The sequence below is a fragment of the Anas platyrhynchos genome, chromosome 12 (assembly GCF_047663525.1).
Source record: "Anas platyrhynchos isolate ZD024472 breed Pekin duck chromosome 12, IASCAAS_PekinDuck_T2T, whole genome shotgun sequence".
NCBI classification, from domain to species: Eukaryota; Metazoa; Chordata; class Aves; order Anseriformes; family Anatidae; genus Anas; species Anas platyrhynchos.
In genome coordinates, this window is record NC_092598.1 from 14231584 (window position 1) to 14259002 (window position 27419).

The window sequence follows — 27419 nt, forward strand, 5'->3', positions numbered from 1 at the left end:
CCTGCCTCTCAGTAGTCACAAATTCTAGCAATAACCTTTCAAGAATACCCACTAGGAGCTCAAAGAGTTTGTGACAATTCTTTTTCTGCTTCTTTTTTTTCCATTGGTTAACTTTCACAGACCTGCTACTAGAGTGCTTTTTAAATTATTATTTCTTAGTTACAGCAAAAGTAACACTTTACACTTGCAGCTCTCCTGAAACATCAAAATCTGTGACTGTGAGAAAGAGCTCGCTGACCAATGGATATTCCACAACTTTTTCACATCCTGAGCTTTTGCAAATAACCACCAGCGTTGGTTACAAGTCAATGCCGTGACACAGCAAACCCTTCAAAATCTCAAATCTTACTATTCTGCAATTTTAGGGTCCTTCTTTGAGAGTTCTTGTGGAGTAAAAACACAGCTGTGATTGCTCTTCACTACATAGAACAAAGTAACATGTTGGGAGTTAAGAATTTGGGGGCCATTCCAGATGCCACAGTAGATTATCAATAGATTTTTTTTTTTTAAATACTGTTTACATTCAAAATATCACTGTTCTACTACTAGCAGACCTACAGTTAAATATGCTTTACTGATATAGTATACTGCCAAGTAAAATCTATATTCTATCTTTCAGAACAAAGGAGAGAGCTGAATCATACGTACAGCACAGAGGTCGCGTATTAAGCAGTCTGAATTTCTCTGGATTCATTAATGGTGTGCAAACATTACAGCAATAGCCTGGCTTATTAAAAATCTAAGAGGTTCAAAGTTCTCTTGCTTGTCTCACTAAGTGGGTACTTATCTTCAAAGTCAGCGACTTGCAAATATTTTCACTTTAAAGTTTTGCTAACACAGCACAACTGGTGTTATTTCTATGTAACAAAAAACAGATGGATAACTACGTAACAGAGTAAGTCTGTCTATAGTCCACTCACATTAAAAGGTTTATTCTTCTTAAAATTAAAGTCTGAGATCCCAATTGTTATGCTAAAAATAGAACAATTCCGTTCCTCTCTGCTCCACAGACTTCCAAGAGAAAGATTCAGACAAGAGAACTAACTATTGCAAGTGTTCTAACACCTGCCACTATATTTACATTACTTTTTTCCCTGAAAAAGAAGGTTAACATAGTCAGCAATCTTAGCTTTTAGTGGAAACTGCCAGATAGTCACAGGTAAAATACTCTCAAGTTGCCATTAAGCATCCACCACTAAAGAGATTCCTGAACTGCAAATGCATGTGTCACAGCCCATTTGTTCACCACCACTGCAAACAAGATAGTGCCTGGTATCCCATCGCTTTGTGGTGCTCCAGACTGAACTTGTTGCACTGCATTCTGAAGGAAACTGTCAGTTTATAAAGTAGTTCTTAATCAGAACTAATTAACTACAGAGCACCATATCTGTGGATGTTAACACTAAATGTTGCTCAGCTCCTATGAGTTGTACGTTTAGTGAAAAATCCCCAACCTGAGTATTAAATTACATGATAATCTTTTCTCATTAATAGTTTCTGGGTTGTCCATGCAATGTTTTCATTTTCCTGGAACAACCTAAATTAAAAAAAAAAAAGCCTTATAAAACTTAATCTAAGATGTCTAACTGTAGGCATTGTAATGGAGAACATCAGTTTCTGTGAAACTATTTATTTATGCAGCACTTCAAAACACTACTTGCTACTTGTCTTTCTAAAACAGCAGCTTTGTACTTGAGGCAGCTGGCTGGAATCTACACAAGAAAACTTTAGAAGGGATCAGTCTTGATGAACTTCCCAATATGACATGATTTCATAAATATTTACTAAATACCTACTAAATGGGAATTCCACAAAGTTTCAAGGACTTAAGGATGCGCTTAAGATAACTCACATGAGCATATAACCCTTTTCAGATGGTGCCTCGCCATGAGCAAGTGGATCACATTTAGATATTTGCATATGAATAGGCTCTAGGAAGAAACACTTTCTCTGGTATTCTCCTGGACTACTACCTAGCCTATACTGACATAGGCTATCGCTATCCTGAAGCATCTATGTTGCTCTTCAGACAGGTAATACAGAATTTGAGAAGGAATGAAGGAAAAAAATAATCAAATTCATAAAAGAAATCTGAAACTACTTTATACGAGAACCTAGAAATAGGTTTGAAAGATTTACTTGGAAAGAAAGTATTTTCAGCGGATGAAATTCAAGCTCTTAACAGTAGACATGAAAAAAATAATAAAACCCAGCATCTTCATTAAACAACGGGGCAACAATCAAATGGCCAGGTCAGATCTACTGTCTCTATCAGAAGATCCCAATAAGAAAGGGATTTTCTATGCGGAGGGGATGGAAACATGAAATACACAGAAAGTCAATTCTTATCCTTCTTCCTAACGGAACCTAAAGAAAACAAAAAAAGGTTTCTTAAACAAGAGTAAGAATGTAATAAATAAAATGACCAAATAACTTCATTGCTAAATATACTGAAAAATGACCAATTTAATCTACAATTGAAAGAGTGCTATTCTGCCAAGGTACTGGTCAATCAAATATTACGTAGGGACATTCTGCAATTTATGATATATTTTATAATTTATATTACGATATAATGCTATATATAGTGCATAAATAATATGTGATTAACATATAAATTGCAATTAGTATCCAACCTGAGGTGCTTGCTTTTGGTTACTGCTATAAACTACTTCAACAAATAGTGGGTCTCCCTACATTTAATTTTTATTCCTAAAGAGTAAGAGTGAACTTAGCTTCCCTACTTCCTAAGTAGCAAATTCAAAATACTATACAATAGAATTAAATATTGGAGTATACTGAAGATGCCTGATCTCACAGTACCTCTGGAACAAGCTACAAATGCTAAGTAGTTTGACTTTTCATACAGGATATAGCTGCTAATGCAACCATTTCCACTAATTCAATAGTCAGGCTACATTTTGGGCAGCTAATGTATCATTTTATTCAGTTTACTTGTGAATAGATGTAGTCTTTACCACTTTCTGCATGTGTACCTGTTTTGTATTTTTGAGAAATGTCAGCGTTTAAATAACTTCTGATATTCTGTATCAGTCATCAGCTCTTGATTTTGCTCCCCCCGACAAAGAGAGCAATTTCTTCATCCACCACACCAATTCCTTCATCCACAATGCCCTTGTAGAGCAAATCTTAAGCACTGCCTCTGTAGAATGACACTACTTTAATTAGTTATTTTAAAATCAAGGCAGACTAGTATGGGAACACCAACATTCACACCCACAGTGTGCTTTTATACAGATAATTTCTTTATGTATATTAACATAACATAACTTTCTTAGAAAACGTCTACACAGAACCGGTCAAGCAAAGTCAGTTCCTATGTTACAGCGCATCTACTGTATTTTTAAAAGGAGAAGCAGATGGGTATTCGGAGTCTCAACTTGCTTTTTTTCCAGTTATATTGTTTACCTGTCCGCACGTTTTCTTTAAATAGTCTTAACGCATCACAGAAATATTAGTGCATTAGTATGTGTATACAGGATGCACAGGAATGAAGTCTTCTGAAGGACTTAGAGATTTTCTTACCACTTACCGAAATATAGGAGTATGACCAGGCTTTGGTTTGTTCCAAGTAAAGTGCGAAGGAACAGAAAGAAATTGGTCTCCGGGCAAGTCTTTTTTCAAGGTGTGTTGAGATCCAGAGCAGTCATCTACTGCAGTTTCCAGGGATGATGATAAGTTACCCTGTTCTTCAGGACAGATATCGATTTTTCCAGATAAAGTGGCAGTCTGATCCTCTGAGGTTTTTCTTGTTTTAAGAGGAATATCAGTCTCTGTACAACACTGAAATGGTGAAAGGCCAGAGTTAAGACCTTGTACATTATGGATGGAAGTGTTCAGCCATGTGTCTTCTGTTATGCTTCCTCTGGGAGAATGACCAGGTGATGGAGTTGGAGAATGGTGAGGAGAGAGGGAACCAGCATAGCAAATCTCAGCACTGGAGTGTCGTCGTTTCCCACAGGGGGATGTAGGTCTTGATGAGGGCCTTGATGTTGGTCTAGGGCTTAGCCAATTTTCATCTGTAATGCTAGTTCTAGGAGAATGACAGGGAGACTGTCGAGGTGACAAGGCATGCCCAAATCCATATGGCTGTTGCCAAGATTCATCACTGGGACCTCTTGGAGAACCACCAGGAGATGCCAAAGGAGAGCCAAGGGTAAATCGAGCAGCTGCTTCATTTAACTCCGAGTCTACATCATCATAAACATGGGAAATGGATTCACAAGAGGAAGCGTCTGAAAACCAACTTCTGGAGGAAATGCTGCTGGCAGGGCTTGGGCTAAGGGATGATTCCCTGTATGATGGCTCAAGAGGAAGATAGAGATGGTCCCTTGAAGGCCTTTCCATATACTCATTTTCTGTGCCATTTGTGTGCAATTCATCTTCATTGGCTTCAATCCCCTGATGACAGTTAGGTGAAATTGATGTAATTTGAATACTAGGGCACTCGAAGGGTTTGGGTCCACCTAGTGGACTGTATTTGGATTCTGGTACCTCACAAGTTCCTTCATAGTTCTTGTGACTCTGAAGTCTTGTAGGTGGTGACAGAGGAGAGGAGTGAGACTGCAGTCCATGGCGAGGAATACAAATTGGCTGATTTACAGATGATGATGGTTGGTCTACATTGAAGATGTATATGGATGCACAGTCATCTGACTCAAGATCTGAAAACAAAATAAATAAAGGAAGAAGAAAAAAGAGGAACAGAGTCAGAGTGCAATACTTGAAAACGTCACAAGATCTTTTTTTGAAAACAGGACGTGTCCGGGAAACATCCTAGACATTTCTTATTATACTAGGCACACAAAATAAAGCTCATTATTTTAGATCCCCTTTACTTATTTATAGATAGATATGACTACAGCTTAAGTTTTCTTTCATAAATCTAGTTTTCAACCAGATTCTAGTTTATCCACATCTTCAGTGGTTTAAGATGTAATACACACAGAACGTGGGTTTAAAATATTGAAAGCATTTAAGACAAAATGCTCAACTCAAACTTCCTCTTCCATGAATTAATTATGAATTGAATGTAGTTATAGTCCATTAAATATTTAATCTTTTTATATGAATATGAACAAACACAACACTTTCTGCAATCCCACTAGTCAATACTTATAAGCACGGGAGTATCATATGCACAGTATTTATCTCCTTTAACATTGGAAAGCATCTTACAGTGTCTCAAAGTCCAACGAAGATGACAAACAACCCAAAGCATTTAATCAAAAGAGGCCTCACAAGGAACATTATTAAAGATATTAGGAAGAATCTTATTCCAAAGGCCTTTTTGGTTGCTTAGAAAACTCTCAAGTGCCCATCCCACAGAACAGCATTTTTTCAAATTGAGTCTTGCAAAGTTTGAGCGCAAGCTGTTCAGCATAAAAAAGGCAAAGTATTCCCAGATCTCACAAACTTATCCCAAACACAGGAAATATTCCAAAGAAAAACAAGCAATCACGAGGGAGTGCAAGTCCAGTTAACAAAATCAGCAGCTTTGTCCCACAGAACCAATGCAGATATTTTTGCCCTGTTTCTCAACATTGGATTAAGCACCCCTACAATACATTTGTCCTTGAAATAAGTAGAAAACACATCTTTTTCCTTAATTTGTAATCGCTACGCTTCCACTCACTTCCCTAGTAAAAAGGATCCTTCCCTCTAAAATCATACAAAGCGTGAAGGAGAACTCAAGTTGTTCACCACTCTATCATCTCCTAGAAGATGAATTCAACGTACTTGGATTATTCCCACTCGATACTGAAACTAGTCTGAAAAATCTGTTAACAATATTGTCTCTATAGCATGAGTAATTTGTTTTAATGCTGAATCACTTGGAAAGCTTTTCACCCATTAAAATTAAAATTGTGCAGTTTCTAGTGTTGTTTTGATTTTTTTTTTCCAGTAGTAGGGGACTATTAGGCAGAAACCTATATATTTCCAAAAACAAACAAACAAAAAAAAAACCTGCTCCTTTATTAAATGCAATGATAAGACACCACGTTCATCTGTCGATTTTCCATAAATGCAAATCGGATTGCATTAATTGTATCTCAGGGTATTGGCTCTTTTATGTGTTTTTTTTGTTTTGTTTTTGTTTTTTAGTGCTGGGTAGGATATTAACACTTTACCAACCTTTTCAGATTTTAAGATTCATTAAAAGTTATTAGGCGAAAGACCCTTTCAGCAGACTCTTTTTACACGCTCAGCAGAAGTCACTTATCATTCAAAAATATATATTAACTCTACCAGATGTTTCAGTACTATCCCTCAATTTGCTGCCTTTGCTGCCCTGAAATGAAGATGGTTTTAAAATAAATTTATTCTGTCTCACAATCAAATAAAAATACCCAGACAGGAAGCCATGTATTTTAGGCCCTTCCACGATGGAAAAAAAATAGGATGTTAATCAAGTCATTCAGCTTCATTAATAGCAATCATCTTAATATTAACTAAAAGCCATTATTCAAAAACAAAACAAAACAGAACAGCATCTCCTCAGAGACGAGAAGGAAGCATCTTCAAGTGGAGACAAAGCATACTGTTACCAAGGAACAGACTACACAGACAATGATCCTCACATTAAGAGGTGCAAAAAGGAATTTAAGACTAATGCTAAATAGTTTTACATGCATTGTGTGATTTTATATGTAACATTACATTTATATATGGGTGTTCACCTGCTATCCCTCCCCAGCAGCGTGCACGCATGTACTCAAAACACAGGCAGCTGGAAACCTGCAGTCAGAACATGTTAGCCTCTAATGAATGCCAAATCCCACAAGCACACTTAAGACTGTGGAAACAATATATTTTGAAGTCTAAGTCACGCAAGCCATTTTCAGACACGATCAATAAACCAAACTAAGATTTATCTTAGTTTGTGCCTGTTCTCCACCCCTCACCTTATAATCATGTGTTAAAATAATCTGCTAGTTACTCATACAAAGGACAACATTAAATATTAGGACTGTCTCATTAATTCTACTATGTTAGTTACCAACAATTTTGTCATATTAAGAACTATATAAAGAATTTGATCTGGAAGAGCCCCCTAATTATATAGAAGGAATTAGTAAGCATACAAAGATGAATACAACTTCACTGAAAGAAAGGAGGGGAAAAAAAAAAAAAAAGCCTGACAATCCTTAAGATGGAAAGGAGTGAGAATAGCTGAAAGAAATCCAACAGAGGACTTCACAAGAGCAGAGAGTAAACAAGCTCACGAGAGTCTCACAAAAGGCTAGTACAAGGCAAAAAGTTATGAAAAAATCCATGGCAAGGGATGGAGTTATGGAAATCAGATAACTGAATGGGAGAGCTATTACATCCAAGTAATCCTTGTAAGGGAGCAAAAGATGTTGTAATAAAGGAGTAAAGACAGCTTAGGCCTTCGCTGACCTTAAAATATGTGCTGGAACCATTGAAGAAACAGAAACTAGGTCAGATTACTGAGGTAGAGCAGAAAAGCCACCACAAGCACATGGAGGCAAGATGCTCAGGAGGACATAGCAAAACACAAGGACAGAGAAAAGCACTGCCATCCACATCCAAATCCTGCCACAATCCTGAAATGGTAGACTGTAAATGCTTCTTCTTCAGTAAAGGCGAGCAAGGAAATTAACAAAATTAATAACAATGCAGAGTAAAGAAAACTGGCCTGAATAAAAGGTTAAAAAGCAGTGAAGAATTACAGATCAATCAGTTTAACTAACTTCAGTTATAGGAAGTAATTTGCTCCTGTAAGCATTTAAAGACCAAGAAACAAAACAAGAAGTCAACGTTTGTTAAGAACAAAACCACATCAGACATATTTTGTTGTACAACCGAGGGAGGCCTTTTGGATTGGTAGCACATAGAGAAGCTCAGCTTTGCTTTAGCTTACTACAACACTACACACTACCATGCATGGCGGAGGCAGCGAGTCTCTAGAAATAAGCAAAGCCCTCTTCCCCTCCCCAATGAGATGGTGTTTACTAGTGGGCTCACAAAAGGCAGCGCACACCCTGTATTCCTAACATGCCCGTCAGCTACATGGAGGTGCAGCCTGCCACTGGTGTCTCCCTTGTGTGTCTGTGCCTCAACGAGAGCCAGGCGCTCCAGCACTTGGAGCACACGTTTGCTACTGCCTGGAAGCGCACGAGCCCACAGCAGCTCACTGGCAGCATCGAAACACTGGCTGGTCTCTGACTGAGCTGCCAGCTACACTTCAATGTAACAATATTCACAAGTTAGCTCAAAGAACACCCAGAACAACCATTTCTAAAGCACATTTTGCTCGCTGCCTGACGTATCACACTGCTATTCCGGACCAGCAATGCTTCCCACCAGTTGTTCTCAGCGATGAACTGGCACAGGCGTATGTGCAGCTGTGCAGCGAGCCCCATTTCTCCACAGAAGGAAGGTCAATTACTATCAAATGTCTGAACATAAGCCCTGTGCCAAATATATCCAAACTGCGGTATTAGTCTAGGTTTGTAAGCCCATAAACAAACAGGTTCAGACAATAAGAGTTGTTATAAGGTACTAAGAAAGTGCAACATGACCTAGGTCTTACAAAAATACTACTGTGAAAACAGGATCAGTAATAAAGTCCTTTAAATAGCATAAGGAAGGACTCGAGCATTGCCACAGACATCATGTGTGCTCTAACGCGAGTCATACAATCTGTCTCCGTTCCCCAACTTTAAGAAGAGAAGGACACCCTCCTCTGTTTTTAAGGTCTGTCACAAGTCACCTTTATCTCTTTCCAAATTTGATGATATTAAAAGAATGCCACGGAATGCCACTGTTATCACAAACAAAAAAACATTGGTAGCTCCACTTTTTAATTTCATTATCCTACTCAGTCGCAGCAATTCATATACTTCTTGGGGAGAAAAACGAGTCCAAAGCTTCACAGCAAACCAAACCCACTCAACAGCCCCAATTTGCTTTCTGTGCACTTAAAGACAACCCATCAGCGTTCATGGTGGCGCACTACTCCACTAAAGCTCTATAATTGGACATTTAACTCCACATTTCCATTGCATCCTGCACGTTCTCCAGAGACAATTCATGTCTTCCAACAAGCTTAAATGTCAGATCTAGCAGGGAACTTCAAAACAAACAACCCAAAAAAGCCCTGAAGAACAGCCACGTATTAGTTTATGAGGAGTCTAACTGACTAGCAGGCCACCAAAAATGGTAATAAAAAGGGTAAATTGTGAAAGCAATTATGGCAGCAATGGGGAGCAGGGGGAACACCTCCCTGTAGTCCAAGTTTACAAACACACAAAACATCAGTGCAAGTTCAAGCTTCCAGGAAAGGTTAATTTACTCCACCACCATTTGATGGAGAAGTACCCCACATTCAATGATGTTGTGCTCTCTTTCATGGTCATATCTGATTACCCAGAAGGGAGAAAAACAAATTTTACTTGTCGTGTATGCTGCTAGATATAGGCAGCTCTGTCGTGCCCACCAGAATTTCACTCATCTTCTCGTCTTAAGCAAGGATCCTGAAAATGTGCACGAAAAACACTCTTTCACAGTGGCAGCTCGTCAATGAATCTTTTCCGAGTCCTAGTCTAGATGAGAATTAATTATCCTCAGTAGAATCGCAGAGCAGTAATGAAGCTGCTCTAGCTTAAGCAAGAGAATAATACAGCCTATCAAGTGTTTACAACTGACATTTCACAGAAAAAGACCAGACTGGCTCGCAGGGTGTAACTACATGTTATGTTTTTTTCTGCAGTAACTACCCTCCCACGCACACTCACACGTATACAAAGCAGGAGGGGAAACAAGAAGAGTCGTATTTTTAACCCGGATGATTTTAGTAATCTGATTTACAGTGCAGCTACGTAAACTTTAGGACGTGGGGAGAAGCAAGCAGCCAGGACTGGAAGTGCAGGTGGTGGCACTCCCAAATAAAAATGTAACGTGCAACAGAAGCCTTCGGCCGTCGCCTGGTACACATTTCAAGTAGAAGGGCTGTCCGTGGAGCAATCACGCTTCACCATGAAGTAACAGAATTCAGTTCCAAATAGGGAAGTAACAGTCATGAAACTTTACTGGGCATGTAAGAAAAACAGACTAAATAAACATGAAAATCAAGTGTATCTACTTAAGCCACAAGCACGTTTCCAAAAATTATGTACTTCAGTTGTGGCAAATGGAGTTAATCTCAGCTGAGAAAGCTTCTTCCTTGTATTTAAAATCCAAGATCTCATAATCTTTCATTGCAGAATGCTTTGAGAGATGCTGACTAGACTGATGTACAAAGCAGGCAAAAAAATCCAGCTAGTAACAGTAAGTTTCAACAAGAATTAGTCACTCTACGTTCGGTTACAAGAACAGCGAAGAGCAACCGGAAGCACTAGGCAGTGTTTATACCTGGGCCTTCTCAAGCTCTCCTGGTATTTCGGGTTGATTGTGCAGCAGGCTTTCAAATGAGAACTTTTTGGAGCTTATGGTTCAGTATCTGTTCTCTTCTGGGGACAATGGACTCCATAAAGGGTTCTCCAGCTACTTGAAGTTCTGGTTAGTGCTTGACCTACCCAGTGAAATTGTCACCCCACTGCCGCATGGCTGCAACATGACCAGCTCCCACCACCCCAGGCATTTCGACAGCACTCTGCTGTCCCAGGGACACGTCCAGGAGCACAGTCTGCCTCTGTCCTGAAATAAACACTGCACAGAAGCAGAGTTACCAAAACCAGAGTGCTTAAGTAGGGCCACAGCAAAACAAACCAAAAGAGTAAACAGGTGCGTGCAAGAAAATGGGTATCTTAGTTTGTAGGACAGCACAGTGACCCAGGCTGTGGTCTTCGTGGAAGTGTATAGAAAAAAATGCAATAAGCAAAGACAAAAAGTTTGTGTGGGGAGAGGTTAAGTCCTACAGCTAGAGGAGGGAAGACAAATGGGAGCCTGCCTCCTTCTGATTATCCACCAGAGCACAGCGCTGGCTGAGACCTGGTGCTGACAGCATCTCAGCAAACCAGTTTGGGAACCCCTCACACCTCAGCAAAGCTACACCTTACTTCAGCTGCTGTCCTGCAATACAGCAGAGTAAAGCCTGCCGTGACAAAGCAGACAGTCCTACCACATAGGTACTTTAAATCTTTAATATTACAGCTTTTCATCAATACATTTTTTAATACAGCTGGAGCGTAGACTTCACGTGTACAGAACTCAAAGGCTCTGTATGTCAAGGGACTGAGATGAGCCAGAATGAGAAGTGCTCGCATCAGTGAAGAGTTATCACCCCCCCCCCCCCCCCGAGTTCACTTTGCTAACTGACTGACACAGTAAGTGTCACGGGCAGAGATGGCCATGGAACCCAAAAGGAGACACCGAAGCACAGCTAGAAAGCTAGTTTTTCACCAATTTTCAGAATGATCCCCCAAAATACAAGTATGCCTCACAATTGTGTCACGTGCAAACCCTGAAACTTCCCATCTCTTCGCAGAGTCCTCAGTAACTTGTATTTATTCCAGCAGGCACCTAATCAGCTTAAAATCAAATCTTCCCCCAGCCAGCAGAAATGCTAACCCCTTTGAAAGGTACTGCTATCTGCTGCTCTGAAGCCTAAACCTGACCATTCACACTGATGAAATACACAAACTCTGACCTAAATTAAAGTAGCTACATGCAAAACACAGAATGTTGACAAATTTTCTTAGCGGTTCCTTGCATTAAACCACACATTCTCTTGTGGCCTTGTCACTTGAGTACACTTATCCCAAGTGACACCACTAAAACCTTTTGTAATCAGGCTGTTACTCTAGCTCCTTTGTGTCCTTGATTTAGGGAACAGCTACTAGAAAGCATTTATATAAGGTATGGATGAATCCTTATCAATTACTGTAGCCATTATCACCACCCTTTATCCAACACCAAAAGCAGTAAACCACTGTTGTCACTCCCAGTTAATAAAAGCACCCTGGGTTTATTACCAGCTTGAGATCCTGGATATGTAATGGGTTTTCAGTTTGGATATGAAGACACAAAGTTTGTAAAACAAGTTTAGTTACAAGGTAACGCTTTATTCCCTCTCTAGCATGGTACAAATGCTGCTTATCAGTGAAATTTCTGTTTACATGGCTTTCCAATTGTCTGTTTAACCAAACCAATGTAAAACAATTCAGAAAAAAAAAAATAAATTCAATGCATTGGCTCCTAAGAAAGAAAGGTAGCAACCACTGAAACACAAAGACTCTTGCTAAGCGGTGAATTGAGAGATATTTGCCTCCTGCAATCCTGAATAAGCTCATCTATAAAAAAAAATAAAAAAAATATCTAGGTTTGAAAGAACCTGAAAGCAAGTCCAGAGAGGAACACTTACAGGATTTTGAGTATAACTTCCTCCACCAACCCATTAAAAAAATAAACAGAAAGCCCTACTCCATGTAGTAATATTTTGCTATATTAAAAATATTTATCATTTTCAGAAGTGACGAATAACCTCCAAAAAGCAGCCTGAGAAGCCATTTTAAACAAACAATTGCTATTAAACTAAATATTAATATGAATAATTTCACTCTGTAGTTCTGAGGGTGATGTATTAGCCATAGGTACCTGCTCATGTTTCTACCTATGAATGTCTTTCTGCATGCTCAAATGAAGTATTTGTTTCTGCTTTTAAAAACCACAACACAACAAAAAAGCACACACACCAAACCAAACCGAAATGAGATTCCCATTTTTATGGCCATGTTGTTGGAAGATCACTGATTGTGTTCCCATCATTGCACTAAGGTTCCCAGAAAGCTGATTCTTCTCCCGTTCCCCCAGGTACACAGAAACAAAGCCCGGCCCTCTCAAAAAAAAACACCAAAAATAACTCGTATCACACCTATCGCCCTTTGTCTGACAAGCAGCCATAAGCATTCAGTGTCAGGGAGACATTTAATCAGAAGAGCCACGTAAATGATTAAGTTCAGCTGTTCAGTCAACTCGAGAGACGTGCAGCCGGCAGCACAGACAGAAAGCCTTCTTACCGATCAGCTCTGCCGTTCTTCAGCTTTGAACTCATCTTCCCTGAAAGACTTTGAACAGCTCGGCACATTTTTGCACGACCTCGCCGCCAGCGTTTCGCCGCTGTACTTAGAGACGGCTGTGCTGGAGGCAGAACCGAACACCAGCTCATTAATGGGCTTGCTCCCGCTTCGCGATTTTACTTGGCCTTGCTGATCACTTCACTCCTCTTGAATTCCACTGTCATCTGAACCCCCACGGCATGCCTGGACAAATGCAAGGACGGGGATGTTGTTTTACGGGCTGGGCTGCCTGCCAGCTCTGCTCCACGCACTTCCCTGGCCCACTAGGGCAGCTTTAGGCAACAACTCCTGTAGTTACGTTATTGCTGTGAACGGCCAAACTGCTGCTTGTGATTGACCCGGGCCCAATCTGCTCTTATTTCTCACTCGTTCAATGGCAACAATACTAAATTTGCAGTTGTAGGGCACAAGCAAAAGGAAAATGTCATGTTTTCAGCAGAGGACTACTTTTTGCTTTCAGTAAAGAAACGATTTATTTCCAATTTTCGTAAATCTGTAAGATAAAAGAATCAGCACAAACACTTTCTGTAGCCAGCCCACCTCCCACACCCCGGCTCTCAGCATGTGTTAAGATTTACACCATCAGATTGGAGGGAGGGTAACAGAAAGTGGCACGTCAGGATGAATACACACACAAAGTAAGTGACATTTGGTCAAACTGGGGATCTTTTCCAAATGGCTGCATGAGCGCCTCTTGATGCCCTACACAGTGGGCCAAGAACCAGACACCAAATCGTGAAAGTTATGAGATTAGATCAGGTGCAACTACCACAGCACATAGCAGAACTTTTTCTGGCTTTTGCCAAATGGCCTCTTCCTGGTCAAGCTTTACCCAAAGAGGCAAGACTTCATTTTGCTAGCATAATATGAAAAACCACAACACATTTGAACATTACCATCTTAATCTGCGTTACTCTCAATGGCCAGACAACGCTGAATTTGGTGACACCAGCTTTGACTTTAATACCTATCTCCCTCTGGTTCTTCCTCAGGCTCTCGACATCACCTTCAAGCCGTGCGGCTCTTGTCACAGACCCTCTATTTTTGGTCAGATGCAGCTGTTTGGTTTTCCCCCTGCCCTCCACCAGCAGATTATATAACCACAGCCTCTGCCTGATTTGCATCGTGTCCCTGCGCATCAGCCTTTTGCATGCACACAACAGCACTCACCAGCTTGTGAAATAAAATAGTGGCAGCAATTAAACTTCCCCGCAAGCAGCAGTTCCTACTGCGATACATTTGGTGCTCTGTCTATCATAAATAAAAAAGTATTTTTTGTTTTAAAGTGTCATTTATTTCTAGTGGAGGAAAAAAGAAAAAAACAGACTTGAACAACTTGTTCATTCATCCCTTTCTTGCACCAGCTGAACCAGGCCTTCCTCTACATGAGTTCTCTCGCACAGAGCAGACACCTACAGAGCAGCACGGACAGCTGTATTTATACGGGTGGCTCAAACTATTCACATAAGCCTCAGAGATACCATCTTGTGCAAAGACTCGCTCTCCTACCCATTTATGCAGACAAATGAACCTAAACAGAGTAAGATGACTTCAGGCAAGCAATACAGGTGTGCAAGCTGATCTCTTAAAAAGCCTTCTAAAGGCTACGTCCCACAGGCTGCCCCTTCCCAGCTAAGGCGAGGGATCTGTAGCAGTCTGGGATCAGAAGCAAGGGGCCACAGGCAGGATTTCCACCTTCAGCAGCCGTCCCTCAGCCCTGACCTGCAGTGCACAATGACTTGCCAACGTTCAGCCCTGCATCTTCCACCCAGCCCAGTTTTGAGACTTTCTTTCCTACCACAATGTGACTTTCTTAGCACTACCCACCCTAACCATTACCTTAGGGAAAAGAACAAGAAGTTCAAGTGCACTGCAGGCTTCTATAAACATTTTAGCCTGGTTTCTACTCTCTAACAGCAGCCCCTGACAGCAAAGATGTCACAAATACACATTTAAGAAGTGAAAAATATTTTAGATATTAATGATTAAAGCAAAGCTATGAAGACTAGTATTACGGTGCTGTTTCAGTACAAGTCATCAGCTGTAAAATTTTTTAGTACATAACTGAATTAAATGACAGATAGAGTGCCAACTTTTGCTGCAGAGATCTCTGCCTAGCTGCTGAGGAAAGTTCAGACATCGCTCCTGAGCACTCAGCACACCAGCAGCGGGCACCTGCTGAGCAGCCCAAGGAGCTCCGGGATGCTTGTAGGGAAAGAAGGGCAAAGAGGGAAGGCTTTGAAAGGAAGCAGCAGGTATTACTTTGTCAGTCACAATTGCCAAACGAGCATTTCATTCTTGGTATTCAGAAACAGCTTTGAACCAGTACACTACTGGCTCTAAGCTACAGGGAAAAGAAAAGAAAAGAAAAAAAGTAGAACAAAAGTATACAAGTTTCCAAATAAACTAAAAAGCCAAATCCAGATAAACCAGAGCAGGGCTCCAGCTCACAAAGACATTCTGAACTGTCACTAAATCCATCACCAAACTGGGATATCAAAACCAAACAAACCCAAGCAAGCAAAACCAATAACCCACAACTATTTTTTTTTTCAGGATGTAAGAGAGATTGTGGGAAATAATGCACCAGTAACAAGATAACTGCACAGCATTAGCTAACCAAATATTAAGTCACAGAAAATATGGAGAACCCTTTCTCAGTTTATTTCGTAGCTTCCAAAAAACAGCTATTATGGACAAAAACTCCAAGGAAGATAGCTTTTATTCTCATAGTAAAAATGTATCAGTACTTTTAAAATATTTGTATTATGGGAAAGGAAACAAAAAACAACCAAGGATGACTATATACATTGAAAGCTAAAAGGTATTATGGAATTGTCTTCCTCCACTTCATAATTCAACAGCGAAAAGTTGGGGGTTAGGGTGGGCATATTGCTCTGCTCTCCTGGGTAACAAACCCTTTCGCTTTCGGAAGGCTTCTGCAGAAATAACAGGCCCATTTTTGACAGGATTCAGAACAGAAGCATCAACAACTCAGCTGTCACAATTTCCTAAGCAATTAAATAATTCATCTGCTGGATATTGACAGTCTCTAAGTCAGTCCTCATTTCACATATTGAATAAATAATAATCTGGGATGTTACAGAACTTCACCAGATCTGGAATTCCCAGCTCAGTACCACATACTCCAAGTTCTTCAAAGTCCCTTCCCTTGTAAAAACACCTTTTTTGATAACAAAAGATAAACCTTGAAAATAAAAAATCAGCTGAAGAAGCAAATCATAGCAACTTGTACTTGCTCCCTTCTGCACTCGGCATTTTTCAATGCCAGATTGCAATTTTTACTATACCTCAACCTCAACAGGGTTTGTAACAGCAGCACCTAGCCCATTATGCAGTTTACTTGATTAATGCCTTATCAATTCTAAATTCAAACTTCCCAAGCTTACAGTTAATAGTATTGCAAACTGAGTGGTAGAAGGGGTGGCGGCATCAGAAAAAACAGTATTCAAATTCTGCTAGTCGAGTGTTACATATTCAAATCTCAAAAATCTCTAATTAAAAAGACCAAACGTGGTGGCACCTCAAATATGTTGACCAACAAAGGCAGTTACATGGCAACCTCTTTTACTGGAGTGCACAGGACCAACAATACCGTAATCCAAATGCCTACTTCAGCATCCCAAAGGCAACTGATACTGGGTGGCAAGATGCAGTCAGATGCTGCCCCAACTAACAAAATAGTTTTACAAGGAAGAGCACAACAAAGGGCCTTGGTTCACCTCAGGGCACTCGAGGCCTGCAGTGTTTTGTCAGCAGACGAAGCTGACCTGCACCTAGAGCCCAGAACCACCTGCTCTGAGCACTGAACACTGCAAGATAAAAGCGATCTTGGGGACAAGGACACTGAAACACCAGGGGAGATTTGGCAGAAGGTGCTCAGTGCCTAACCTCCACTTACAAGTATCTGAAGCACTTCTGAACCCAAGCAAATGCCCATGTCAGGACACGAGGTATATGAAGTGGGCAATCCCCCTGATTTTAACCAAAGAACACAGCAGACTGCAGTACTAGGCCACAGCCTCTCAAGTGCCTTAGAGCTATCTTTCATGCATTCCCCTCAGCAGCAAGAGCTACAATTTTCAGATCTAGCGCACAAGCTCCACTGCAGAACGGTCGTCTCAATCTCTGCCACTGAGCACAAAGCCAAGCCCTTTAGTTCCAGCATCCTGCAAGCCCCCGAGAGTGTTTTATGCGTTAGTTCAGAATACAGCCTGGTTTAATTTCTCATATCGACCTTTTCACGTCACAAAAAACGGCAACTGCAGCCCGTGTCTAGCATTTTCTCAATCACTCAGAAGTAATAATAAAAAAAAAAAAAACAAACAAAAAAAACCACACACATTAAATGAATGAATAGCTCACGTTTTTTGATTTTGGTTAAAAAGTCACAAATTAAGATATATAATTATTTATGGACCCACATGGAAGAATTAAATCCTCACAATACTGCAGTAGTCTCAGCATAAAAGAAAGCATTAACTTAGATTTCCGTGCTATTTGCACCAGAACTCAGTACCAGACACTTCTTTCATGAAGATGCCGATCCCAAACGCCTCGGGAGATGACCATGAGGCACAAGAACTTTCCAAGTGTTCATAATCACAGAAAACTTGGCAATTTAAGTATTATTTATTTCAAATTAAGTAGCTTCCCCTGTCACCTACACACTTTATTATCACTACATATTAGGAGAAAAAAAAACCTCACCCTTACTTTGCTGCACAACTGACAATATCATTGAAGCGAGTGACACGGGATTACGAAACACGTGCTTTAAGGAGATGCAACAACTTCTGTTCGACTAATATACTTGGACAAGGGGGAAAGGGAAAGTATACGACTTCTAACTAGGGTCCTCTCTTACGAGGAATCTAGCTCTGGATCCACAGGCAGAACTGACAGCTAAGCTGTGGCAATGCCAAGAGGCAGAGGCCTTTTTGTAACCCCTCCGCCTCAGGACCACGTCTGGGGCACAGACCAGCCACCCCCAGCATGTCACCAAGCTGTCAAGTTCCTGAGTTGGGGACGCAGATCAGAGAATCCCAGAATGGCTGAGGCTGGAAGGGACCTCTGGAGATCATCTGGTCCAACCCCCTGCCAAGCATTTCTCACTGAAAGCCACGGCAAACGAATCTGTTCGTCGTCTGAATATCGCATTTTCAAATTTGCCTTAAAAACAGTTGTAAATTATCAAGCATGGAAGTTTCGCTCTCTTTGTAAAGTAATATCTGAGCCACTGGTTAAGGAATGCTACCAAAATACAAGTACTATAAAAGCGTCCAGTTTTCTGTACTCATTTTCTCATTCTCATCTACCATTGACTGAGTAACATAGTTTAGATTATTAGTTTAACATGAAAAGAAAAGCAAACAGAAATTGGGACGTCACCATTATTTTTGTTGTAATTTATTAACACTCCCCATTGTTTCCCGTTTGACTTGAACGCATCCTGTTCATCGGGTGCTACAACGCGTTTGTTTTGGCTAGCAGAACTCAGGCCCCCTTCCCAAAAGCACCATCTGCTTTTTACTATTCCTGTCTACTCCACCAAGCTGGAAAATAAGGGAGGAAAATCCCCCCCTTTGTTGGAGCAATCTGTAAGCTAAAACTCTGCATCAAAAAAGTTGGAGGCTGGGGTTGTTTTTATAGCAACTCTTCCCCAGCGTTCGCGCTGGACTCTACACAGAGCGTATCGATGAATTTTTTTCCTGATCAACTTCTGCAGACCAGCAAGCGAGCGCACACAACAACATGGCTGCACCATCTCGCCCGGCTCCAGCTGCGTTTCAGACCTATCTTGCCATCTCACCGGGCAGGCTCGGGACGGCGCGTTACCAGCCAGCACTTATTTCAAGTAGGTCACAAAAGAGGCGCAGAGCCGGCCGAGTCCAGCGCAGCCACACGCCGCACAGCTGGCTCTCCTTCATCCCCTGCACGACAACCTGGGGGGAATTCGTGCGCTGGGCGCTGCTCGAGGAACCGAGAGGGGTTTTGAAACGAGATCCAGGCTGCAGGGGCGCCCCACAGCCGGGCAGCAGTGCCACCAAACCCTGCAGGGGGGTCCCCGGGCCCCAAACCCTGCACCTCAGCACGCCCCCACATCGCGATCTGGGCTCCCCGGGCGGCGCAGGGCGAACTTTTGGGGTTTATTTCTGTGAGTCTTTTAAAACTTTTTTTTTTTTGCTTTTCCCCCAAGAAACCGGCGGCGGCGCCCCCTCGGCCTCCCGCCGGCGAGGGGCGGGGAGCGGCGCCGTGAGGCGGCTGCGGCCCCTCAGGGCGGGCGGGACGGCGCCGCTCCCCCCAGACCCCCCGCTACCTCCCCCAAAACCCCCCAAAACCCCCGGAACCCCCCCAGATCTCCCCGATACCCCCCTAAGTGCCCCCACAACCTCCCCGCTGCCCCCCTCATTGCTCCCCCAGCCTCGCCGTGAGGAGAACGCGACCCCCCCCCCCCCCCCGTCCCGTCACGGTCCCGTCACGGGGTCCCCTCCCGGCCCCGCGGAGCGCACCTGCAGGCCCCAGCGGCGGCCCGGGGCCGGGCTGCCCGTCCTCGCCGAAGATGAGCCTGAAGTCGAACTCGTCGCTGGCGCCGCAGTTTGCCGTAGTCATGGGGTTGGCCGGCGGGGCGAAGCGAAGCGAGACCCCCCCGGCAACCCCGGGCCGGGCTGCGCTGGGCCGCCGCCGCCGCTCAGGGCCGCCTCATAGCAGCGGGCGGCGCCGCGGGCTGAGGGACGGCGGCGGGCGGCGGGGCGGGGGGGCTCCGGCTGTCAATCAGCGCGGGAGCGCCCTCTATTGGCCGCGCCTGGGGAAGCCCCGCCCCCCTCCGGCTAGGACACGCCCCCTGTTAGGAGTCGCCCCCCCCACCTCCCTCAGCGCTCGGGTTCTGCCTCGCGCGGGGTTTGGGCCCGTGACGTCGCGCGGCCCCGCCCGGCCGCGGGGGCTGCTGGGGGTTGTAGTTCGCAGGGAGGCACCGCCCAAGGGGAGCGCGTAAAGGGGCGGGGCGGGGCGCGCCACGTGGCGGCGCGGGAGCGCGCCCGGCGGGCACGTGGCTGGGGCGCACCGCGAGGGAGGGGGCGAGGGGATCCAGGGCTTCGGGGTGGTGCTCCTGGGGACAGGCACAGGGTCGGATTGCTCAGTGCATCCATAACTGAGCCCGTCGCTGTGCACAGGGCTGAGCGTGTTGCTGCTCACGTGGATGCAGGTGTGGCGGCCCCACCCGTGTCTGCAGCCATGTGCTCCTGTAGGTCAGCAAAGGTGATGAGAACAGAGCTTGGAGCCAGTGTAGGGTCCTGGGTCTAGGTGAATTGTAAGGGCCCAGTTAATGCCATCTGTCTGCATGCTCATAAAGAAGCTCGGTAATCTGTGCTGAAGAAGCCTTGCCTAAACAAAAAGCCCCTTTCTGGTCTTACAGATTTGGTGGAAGCAGAAAGCATCATGCTTAAAAATAAAACTGAAAAACCTCTGCAGGCCTTGGCAAGGGAGGAGTCCCTCTATCTGAGGATGGGCTGCTCCATGTGGCGCAGAGTACAAAGCTGCTGGGGGTTTGCCTTTCCCTTAATCCTCTAATGCGCCATCCCTTCTGCTGTCGCTTCCCATGCACCACGAGCTGTTTCTGTACATAAAACCCATGGGCAACTGCAGCTACTGCTCCTGCAGTGCTTAAACTGAAGGCTGATGCTCATCCTAGGGGAGCCCACTCCCTCTCCTAAAGGAAGCCCAAACCTTCTTTACGAGCCCTTGGTCTGTTGCCTCTTTTATACCTCTAAATCCAAGGTCATGGAGCAAGACAAGCTGGAAAAGAATGTGTAATTGGATTAACCAAGGCTTAAAAAAAGCCCTCGTGCCTTCATTCTTGAATGAAAACAGGTCTTTGAGAAATGTTTCAGGGTAACAGATAATTTTTGACTTAAAAGTTTGGGGTAATCTTTCTGATTTTCAAAGGAGATAAATTAGAATTCATCTTATTGTTAAATAATGGTTGTATCAGGTTACAGCAGGTGGAGTAACTGTAGTACTTTCCTGTCCTGCTACACCAGCACATTATTCATTATGCATGTCCCTGGAGTAAAATACAACCAAATTTGTTTTTGCATAAGGGGGTATGTGAGCACAACAAGCATTGATCCCGTTTCTTTGATGAGATGCTCTGAGTATAATTCTAATCAGCAGGCTAAGCTAAAAATGTACACTATTGCTCCTTTCCTCTGACTGTAAAACAAATCTTTTCTCCCGTTTGAGACAGATACTCACTCAGAAAGCTATGATACCTGCGGGTCACTGGGGAGTGGTTCCAGTCCTACTTACAGCTGTTGGTAAAAAGGAGAAAAGACCACATACCCTGAAATAAAATAGAGCAATCGGTTATCTTGTGGCCATCTAGCTAACAGAAAGGATATACAGAATTTGTAGGAAGTAAGGCAGTAACCTTCATAAGGCTTTTTCCTTCAAAATCAGGTATATCCAACTCTTTGAATTCAGAATTTCTGTTTTTTGCCAGTGATACCCTCCTTCCTTTGTCTTTTCTTCACCATATTTCTTCACTCTACTTTGTCCTGCTGCACCAAAATCCACGTCCTTCCTGCGCTGAATTTGTAAAAAGAAAAACCCCTTCAACCCCCTTCCATGGAGCTGAGGAGTAATTGGGGCGTGACGGAGAGCGAGTTGGCAGAGGCCCTCAAAAGAGTGACGTGGGTTTACATCAATTTCCAGGGACTTAGGTCAACCTCTGTGCTTGAGGTCCGCAGCGTGGATGGCTGATTTGGCATTAGCTTGCTACCACTGCCTGCTGAACCAGCGGAGGTAACGAGGGCAGCGTTATTTCACTTGTGTTTTTGTGAGGGGGTGCTTTTGTTTATTCATCTAATATCTGTAGGTGGTTTCTGTCCTTGCTGCTTTTAGGCTGTGTTATTGCATCCAGATGGGGATACACCTTGATCTGGTCAGAAGCTGGAGTTACTGCGTGTGCCTCAAGAAGGAAAGAACACGCTTCCTGTGGTATTTGAATCCTTTCCAAACTGGGGCTATTTTCTAGGCGTGTTGTGACTCTCGGCTCCAAAAACCTGAGGGCTGCGTTGTGCCGTGTTTTATTTTCCACACATCATCCTATGCTGGATAGCAAGGAATTCTGGAGCTGCAGCCACATCCCAAGATCTGTATTTGTCTTGGAGAAACAGGGATTCCTCCCCCCCTTCCTACGGGCAGCAAATCAAACCCAGCTGTGCAATTGTAGCCAGAATAGGCTTTGGAAGAAGCATGGTCAGGCATTCGTTCTGCATGATTCAATAAACCAAACAGACTCGAATTAAGAATATAATGCACAAGGTTGTATTTCAGATGCTTGATCTCGTTCCCTTTCGTGGTTGAATCTGGACCTGTTTAGAAGCCACACACACCAGCGTGGCATAGAAAGGGCAGATGAGAAAGCACAGAGAAAGACTTCTGGAATCAGCAGATAGTGTTCTTTGGCTGCGTCGACGGTTATGCTTTTTACAGCTACTATTGAAAAAAAGCATGAGTGCAGAAAGATTTTTTTTTTACTGTTGCAAATATATCCTTAGACACTTGCACTCATTTGCAAATGGCATAAAAACAAAATATCACAGCTTTTATTTCTCTCACAGCTAACAAGTCAAATCAATTTTTTAAGCATGCAGAACCATGTTACGTAGGAGACGGATACTATTTCAGCATAGAGGCAGTGTCTGGGGAAGTTAAATTCAGCAGTCATATAGAAAAGGGGCTTGCATTCTGCACACAAGGTCATAGGTTATTTATATTTAATATGTGACATCTGGCATTTAAATAATTTCCTTGGCTAATTACCAGTGCCTGGGTGAAATGTGAAACTTCTGCCATTGGGGAATTAAAAGGAAAACAAAAACAAAAGTAGATTGCAGAGCGCTGGAAAGTTTTGTAGGAAAATTAGGAGTTGTCCTAATTCAGGCATCAGAATACATGGTAAGAGAAAATGGAGTAAAAGGGAGTAATTTGACTGAACTTCAATAAATTTTAAGATTTCTGGGAAAATTTGCAGCCATCCTTTTCAGACTCACCATGCCACGACTGTTCAGTTGCAACACTCCTATCTAGATCTCATGCTCAGCATTTGATCAATGGGGCATTTGTAATAACAAGATCACGAAGTGAAAAAAAAAAAAAGGTTGCCTACAAGGTGTGTGTTGACAAAAACACACCTACATAAAAATTTAATGAGGTCATAGAGTCTCATTTAACCATTTTACAGGTTTCCCCGGGAAGTTTCACTGCTCCCCTAAACTTCCTGCAGCCTTATTAGTACATTTCAGTAGATTTTTCTTCAATATGTATTTTACATTAAACAATCAATGCTTTGCTTTATTGTTTGTTTAACACTCTGCCATGTAAAGCAGACATTACTTCATAAAGTTTGTTGCTGCTATATATTTCCATAGTTTTACACAGCGGGGTGGAATCCCCCCATTTGGAAGTTACCATCACACATTAAAAAGAGCCGAGGGTCTGGAAACCTGGCACCTAGTTGCATTGCTCTCTCTGCAGAACTTCTATTCGTAGCATTTTGCTCTCAGATCATCAAGTGAAAGCCAAATAAAATTATCAGCTGTGTTATTACTTACTGGTATCAATATATAAGGACACTCCAGGCACAGGTATTTGCTTCCGAAGAGATTGCTTTTATAGATACCTTAGAGTCTTATTACAAAGCCTGCAGTGGTTTGTTGGTGAAATCAGATGACAACTGAGATTGCTACTGGAACAAGAACAAACTCCTTTAATGCACAGTGATGTTTGCATAAGATAAATATTTGTGGAAACACGAATGAGGTTTCATAAAAGCTCTTAGGCTTGATACAAAGTCTAAGGGGGCATTTTAGTTACTTTTGCATATTTTAACTTTCATTTTTGAAGGTTTGCTACCAGCAGAAGGTAAGGACTGGGACATAGAAAACAAGTGTTCAGTTCCAAGCTTCCAGTTTCTTAGAGGCTAACTTTCAGACTTTCCCAAAGGGCATAATTAATTTGCTTGTTATGTAGTCATCTAAAACACTGCTGTTGCTTCCCTCTAAGGTGATGATAATACAGATTTTGTTGTCTCTTTTTTTTTTTTTACTTAGATAGCACATGCCTCTTCATTAGGACTCCAAAGTTTGGAATTTTCTTAAACATTGCTTGAGCAACCAAGCAGCCTAACTGTGGGTGATTTGGGCTGGTATTTCTCTTTGTGCTGGAAAAGGAGAAGCATCACACGACTATCACAGGAAAATGGAACCCGTCTCTGAGCCTCTTGCTAATTTTCTAGGATCTCTACAGAATATGATATGGCTCTGTTTTTGTTCACGTGTACTGCCTGTATGAATCCTGATGGGCTCATTCTTCAGTGAGAGACTCAGCCTTGTGCAAATCACTTTTGTCCTTGACTCAGGTCAGCCTAAGCCAACATAAAACAATAGGCTCTAGTGCCGCGGAACGCTTGAAAGGCTCCTTGGTAGTTTGGATTTTGGACTGCTACCTTTTCTCTTTGTGGAACTGGATCCATTTTGCAGTCGTCAGATCACATATGCTCACACCACTTGTTTGGTCTGTTCCTAACGAGCTTTGTGACCCAGTGTCTTAATTTGGATACAACAGCTTTCAGCTGAGAGGCAACAGGTGTTGAACACGACTGCCATGTCCCAGCTGTGGCAGGTGCTTGTGTGTCTTTTGTACTGCGATCCATTCCAGTATGAAGTCGAGCAGCCCAGCCAGGTGGTTTACATTTAGTTTTTGCTTTGCATTAGAATAAAAGGAGAACTGGCATCGTCATCAAGAGTTTTCATTAACTGCTCCTGCCCCTCAGTTTTGAATTGATTGAGTTTCTGCCTGGCTTGCTGTCCAGATTGCATAGAAGAGGGTTGATGCTTCTTTGACCGAGCAAGAGCTGGGAGGTTTAACTATTTGATTTGGTCACAGAATCAATCCTCACTACAGCCAGTTATCTGACACCATGCTGCTGGCCCTGGTCCTTATCTTTCTACCCTAACCCCTTCCCAGGCATAGGCTTTACTGGGTCCTCTGGCTCCTTTTATGCAAGACTGAACTGTGAGATAAAGGTACTGCTGTCTATTAAAAATGTATGGGAAGCAGAAAAGTGAAAACTCAGAACTGATTAAATACTGCTTTAGTTTTCTTCCAAGCTGGAGAAGGAGCTGTTCAATTAACACTGTGATCACAGTCAGCTCTGGAAGGATATTACTTAGTAGATGTTCACACTTCTAATATTATTTTTTTTGGGGGCTGTATTTGCAGGTCCTATATATTTGTTTCTCAGATATGCATAAGCAATGGGCTAGCTGTTAATTTATATTGAACAAAACAACTGAGTTTCAATGAATGCTCAAATAAAATGGATTTCTAACACGTATTCAAACTAGAAATCTTATCCCAAGGATTTATGTCATCTAGTCAGCAAGCAAAAACAAATTATATAATCATTCTTTTTGCTTTTATCAAAAAGGCCATAAACGTGTGAATGTGCAGGCTGAGTTCACTGAGCATGTCACAAATCATCTGTCAGCAAATGCAAAATGTTTGACCTACTGCATACTCCTTCGCTGGCCAGGGCCTGGTGCTCCTATACATTAAGAAGGAATAATACCAATATGCCACAAGGAGGTAACTAGTAATAAGCTACAGAACAAATATTTTCAGATTAGGAAAACTGGTAAGAGAACATGTTAAACTTGTTAAATTTGACATTATGACAGTAATAGAATGGGTAAATAATTCTATTCTAGGTTTTAGCTAGAAACAACATAGTAGTTGCTTCTAGAATGGTAGTAACAACTGGGAAACAGAGAAGGTAACCCAATGGGAAAGTCATCTCCATGAAAAAACAAACACAAGTAATTGGTAATAAGTAGGTTAAGATCCATAAATGAAAGGCACTATATCAAAATTAAAAGCTACCTCAGGAGAAAGTAAATGGAAGTCAAAAAAAGAATACTAGAAAACCTCTACATACTATTTATGTTACATCCATGAGGGAGCAGCAGCACAGCAAAATGTTTTGGCCTTCACAAATAATGTTCCCTAAAGACAAGAGGGCGATGGAGTTTGTTAAGAATGCTGGGCTGACACCACCAAATAAAAGAACAAAACTCACTGTTCAAGCAGTAAATTATAAATGAACCTGGGCCTTACACTGGGTCCTCCAGTGATGTTTGCTCCATAGCAGGAAGACCAGCATTTGCTATAGTGGTACCAGATATGGAGATGTCTCTGTTATATTGTAGCTGCTGAACTAGTGGTTGGAAACAGATTCTGGCCTGAGTGGATTTGATACAGCTTCAACCAATAACGTGGAGATGAAAAGATGCCATGTACTTCTGCAAGCCATCTTCAAAGGCTTTTCTACAGATGGAAGATTAACACAAACCAGAGTTGAAGCAAGGCCTGCTATGAAACATATATCTGGAGGAAAAAGAATGCAAAACCCGTGAAGATCAAAAAAAGCTCAGACCTATTGCATGGCAGAGTAGAGTGGTCTTTGATAAGGACACAATGAGGTTAAAAATAATTTAGCCTTTGCTAAACTTAAGAGAACGGGGGGAAAATCAGGAAAAGAACATTTAAGATTAACATTTGAGGAAAAATGTAAAAAAAAAAAAAAAAAAGAAAAAAAAAAGAAAAAAAAAAAAACAGCAAGAAAGATACTCCATCAGGGAATTCATCTTATTAGAAGGAAAAAAAAAAAAAAAGCTTTAAAATCATTGTTTTGCCACTTTTGTCTCTCCTCTTGCTTTTTGTATTTTTACAGAATAAGAGCCAAGTAAAACATCAAAAGATGGATAATTTTTCTATCTAAAATATCTACTGCTAATATGCAATCTACCTTTTATCCTATTGTAAACAAAGAAAATAGGCAGACAGTAGATACAAGGATTTTAAGGCAATGTTAGAAAGCTATGGATAAAGATTCTGGAAAAGGAAGATGTTGGAAGAGGACAGTAATGTAAGGAGATGAGTAAATGCACATGTGTGTTCGCACTGCTGAGTGCCCACTGCAGAACCACAGCATATAAATGAATCAAAATAGGTGCCATTTATATAGGCTTTCATCTGGTCGGCCATTCAGACAGCAGGAACAGAGGTAAAACCTGAAATTCAGCCTAAAGTCTAAGGTTGGACTACAAAGGAATGCTTTCAAAAGCTTACAGTAGTATGACTGCAAGCCTGTCCCTGTAAATAGATGTTTTCGGCACATCGGCTGGCCATAATAGATATTGGGACAGTGTCAGCCTACTTCCTGTTGAAATAAAACAACACATGTCCGTTCTCAAGCCTTGTTCTGAACAG

The 27419-nt window shown here is 42.2% G+C and overlaps 1 protein-coding gene and 1 long non-coding RNA gene across 3 annotated transcripts in view; one reads left to right on the forward strand and one right to left on the reverse strand.

Annotated features, from left to right (window-relative positions):
- The window catches only part of NFATC3 (nuclear factor of activated T cells 3), a 66226-nt gene extending 46389 nt beyond the window's left edge, over positions 1–19837 (reverse strand). For both annotated transcript variants that reach the window (XM_027467153.3, XM_027467152.3), the window contains exons 1-2: positions 19598–19837; positions 3554–4685 (exon numbers count right to left, since the gene is read on the reverse strand). In XM_027467153.3, the coding sequence (XP_027322954.1) occupies positions 3554–4685; positions 19598–19697 (1232 nt within the window). In that variant the 5' untranslated portion in view covers positions 19698–19837. The remainder of the gene's footprint in view (positions 1–3553; positions 4686–19597) is intronic.
- Positions 19838–21022: 1185 nt separating this feature from the next.
- Positions 21023–23783, forward strand: LOC110353836 (uncharacterized). The gene is made up of 3 exons (XR_005268906.2): positions 21023–21542; positions 21688–21887; positions 21987–23783. It is a non-coding gene; the product is annotated as an uncharacterized lncRNA (long non-coding RNA).
- Positions 23784–27419: the final 3636 nt, after the last annotated feature.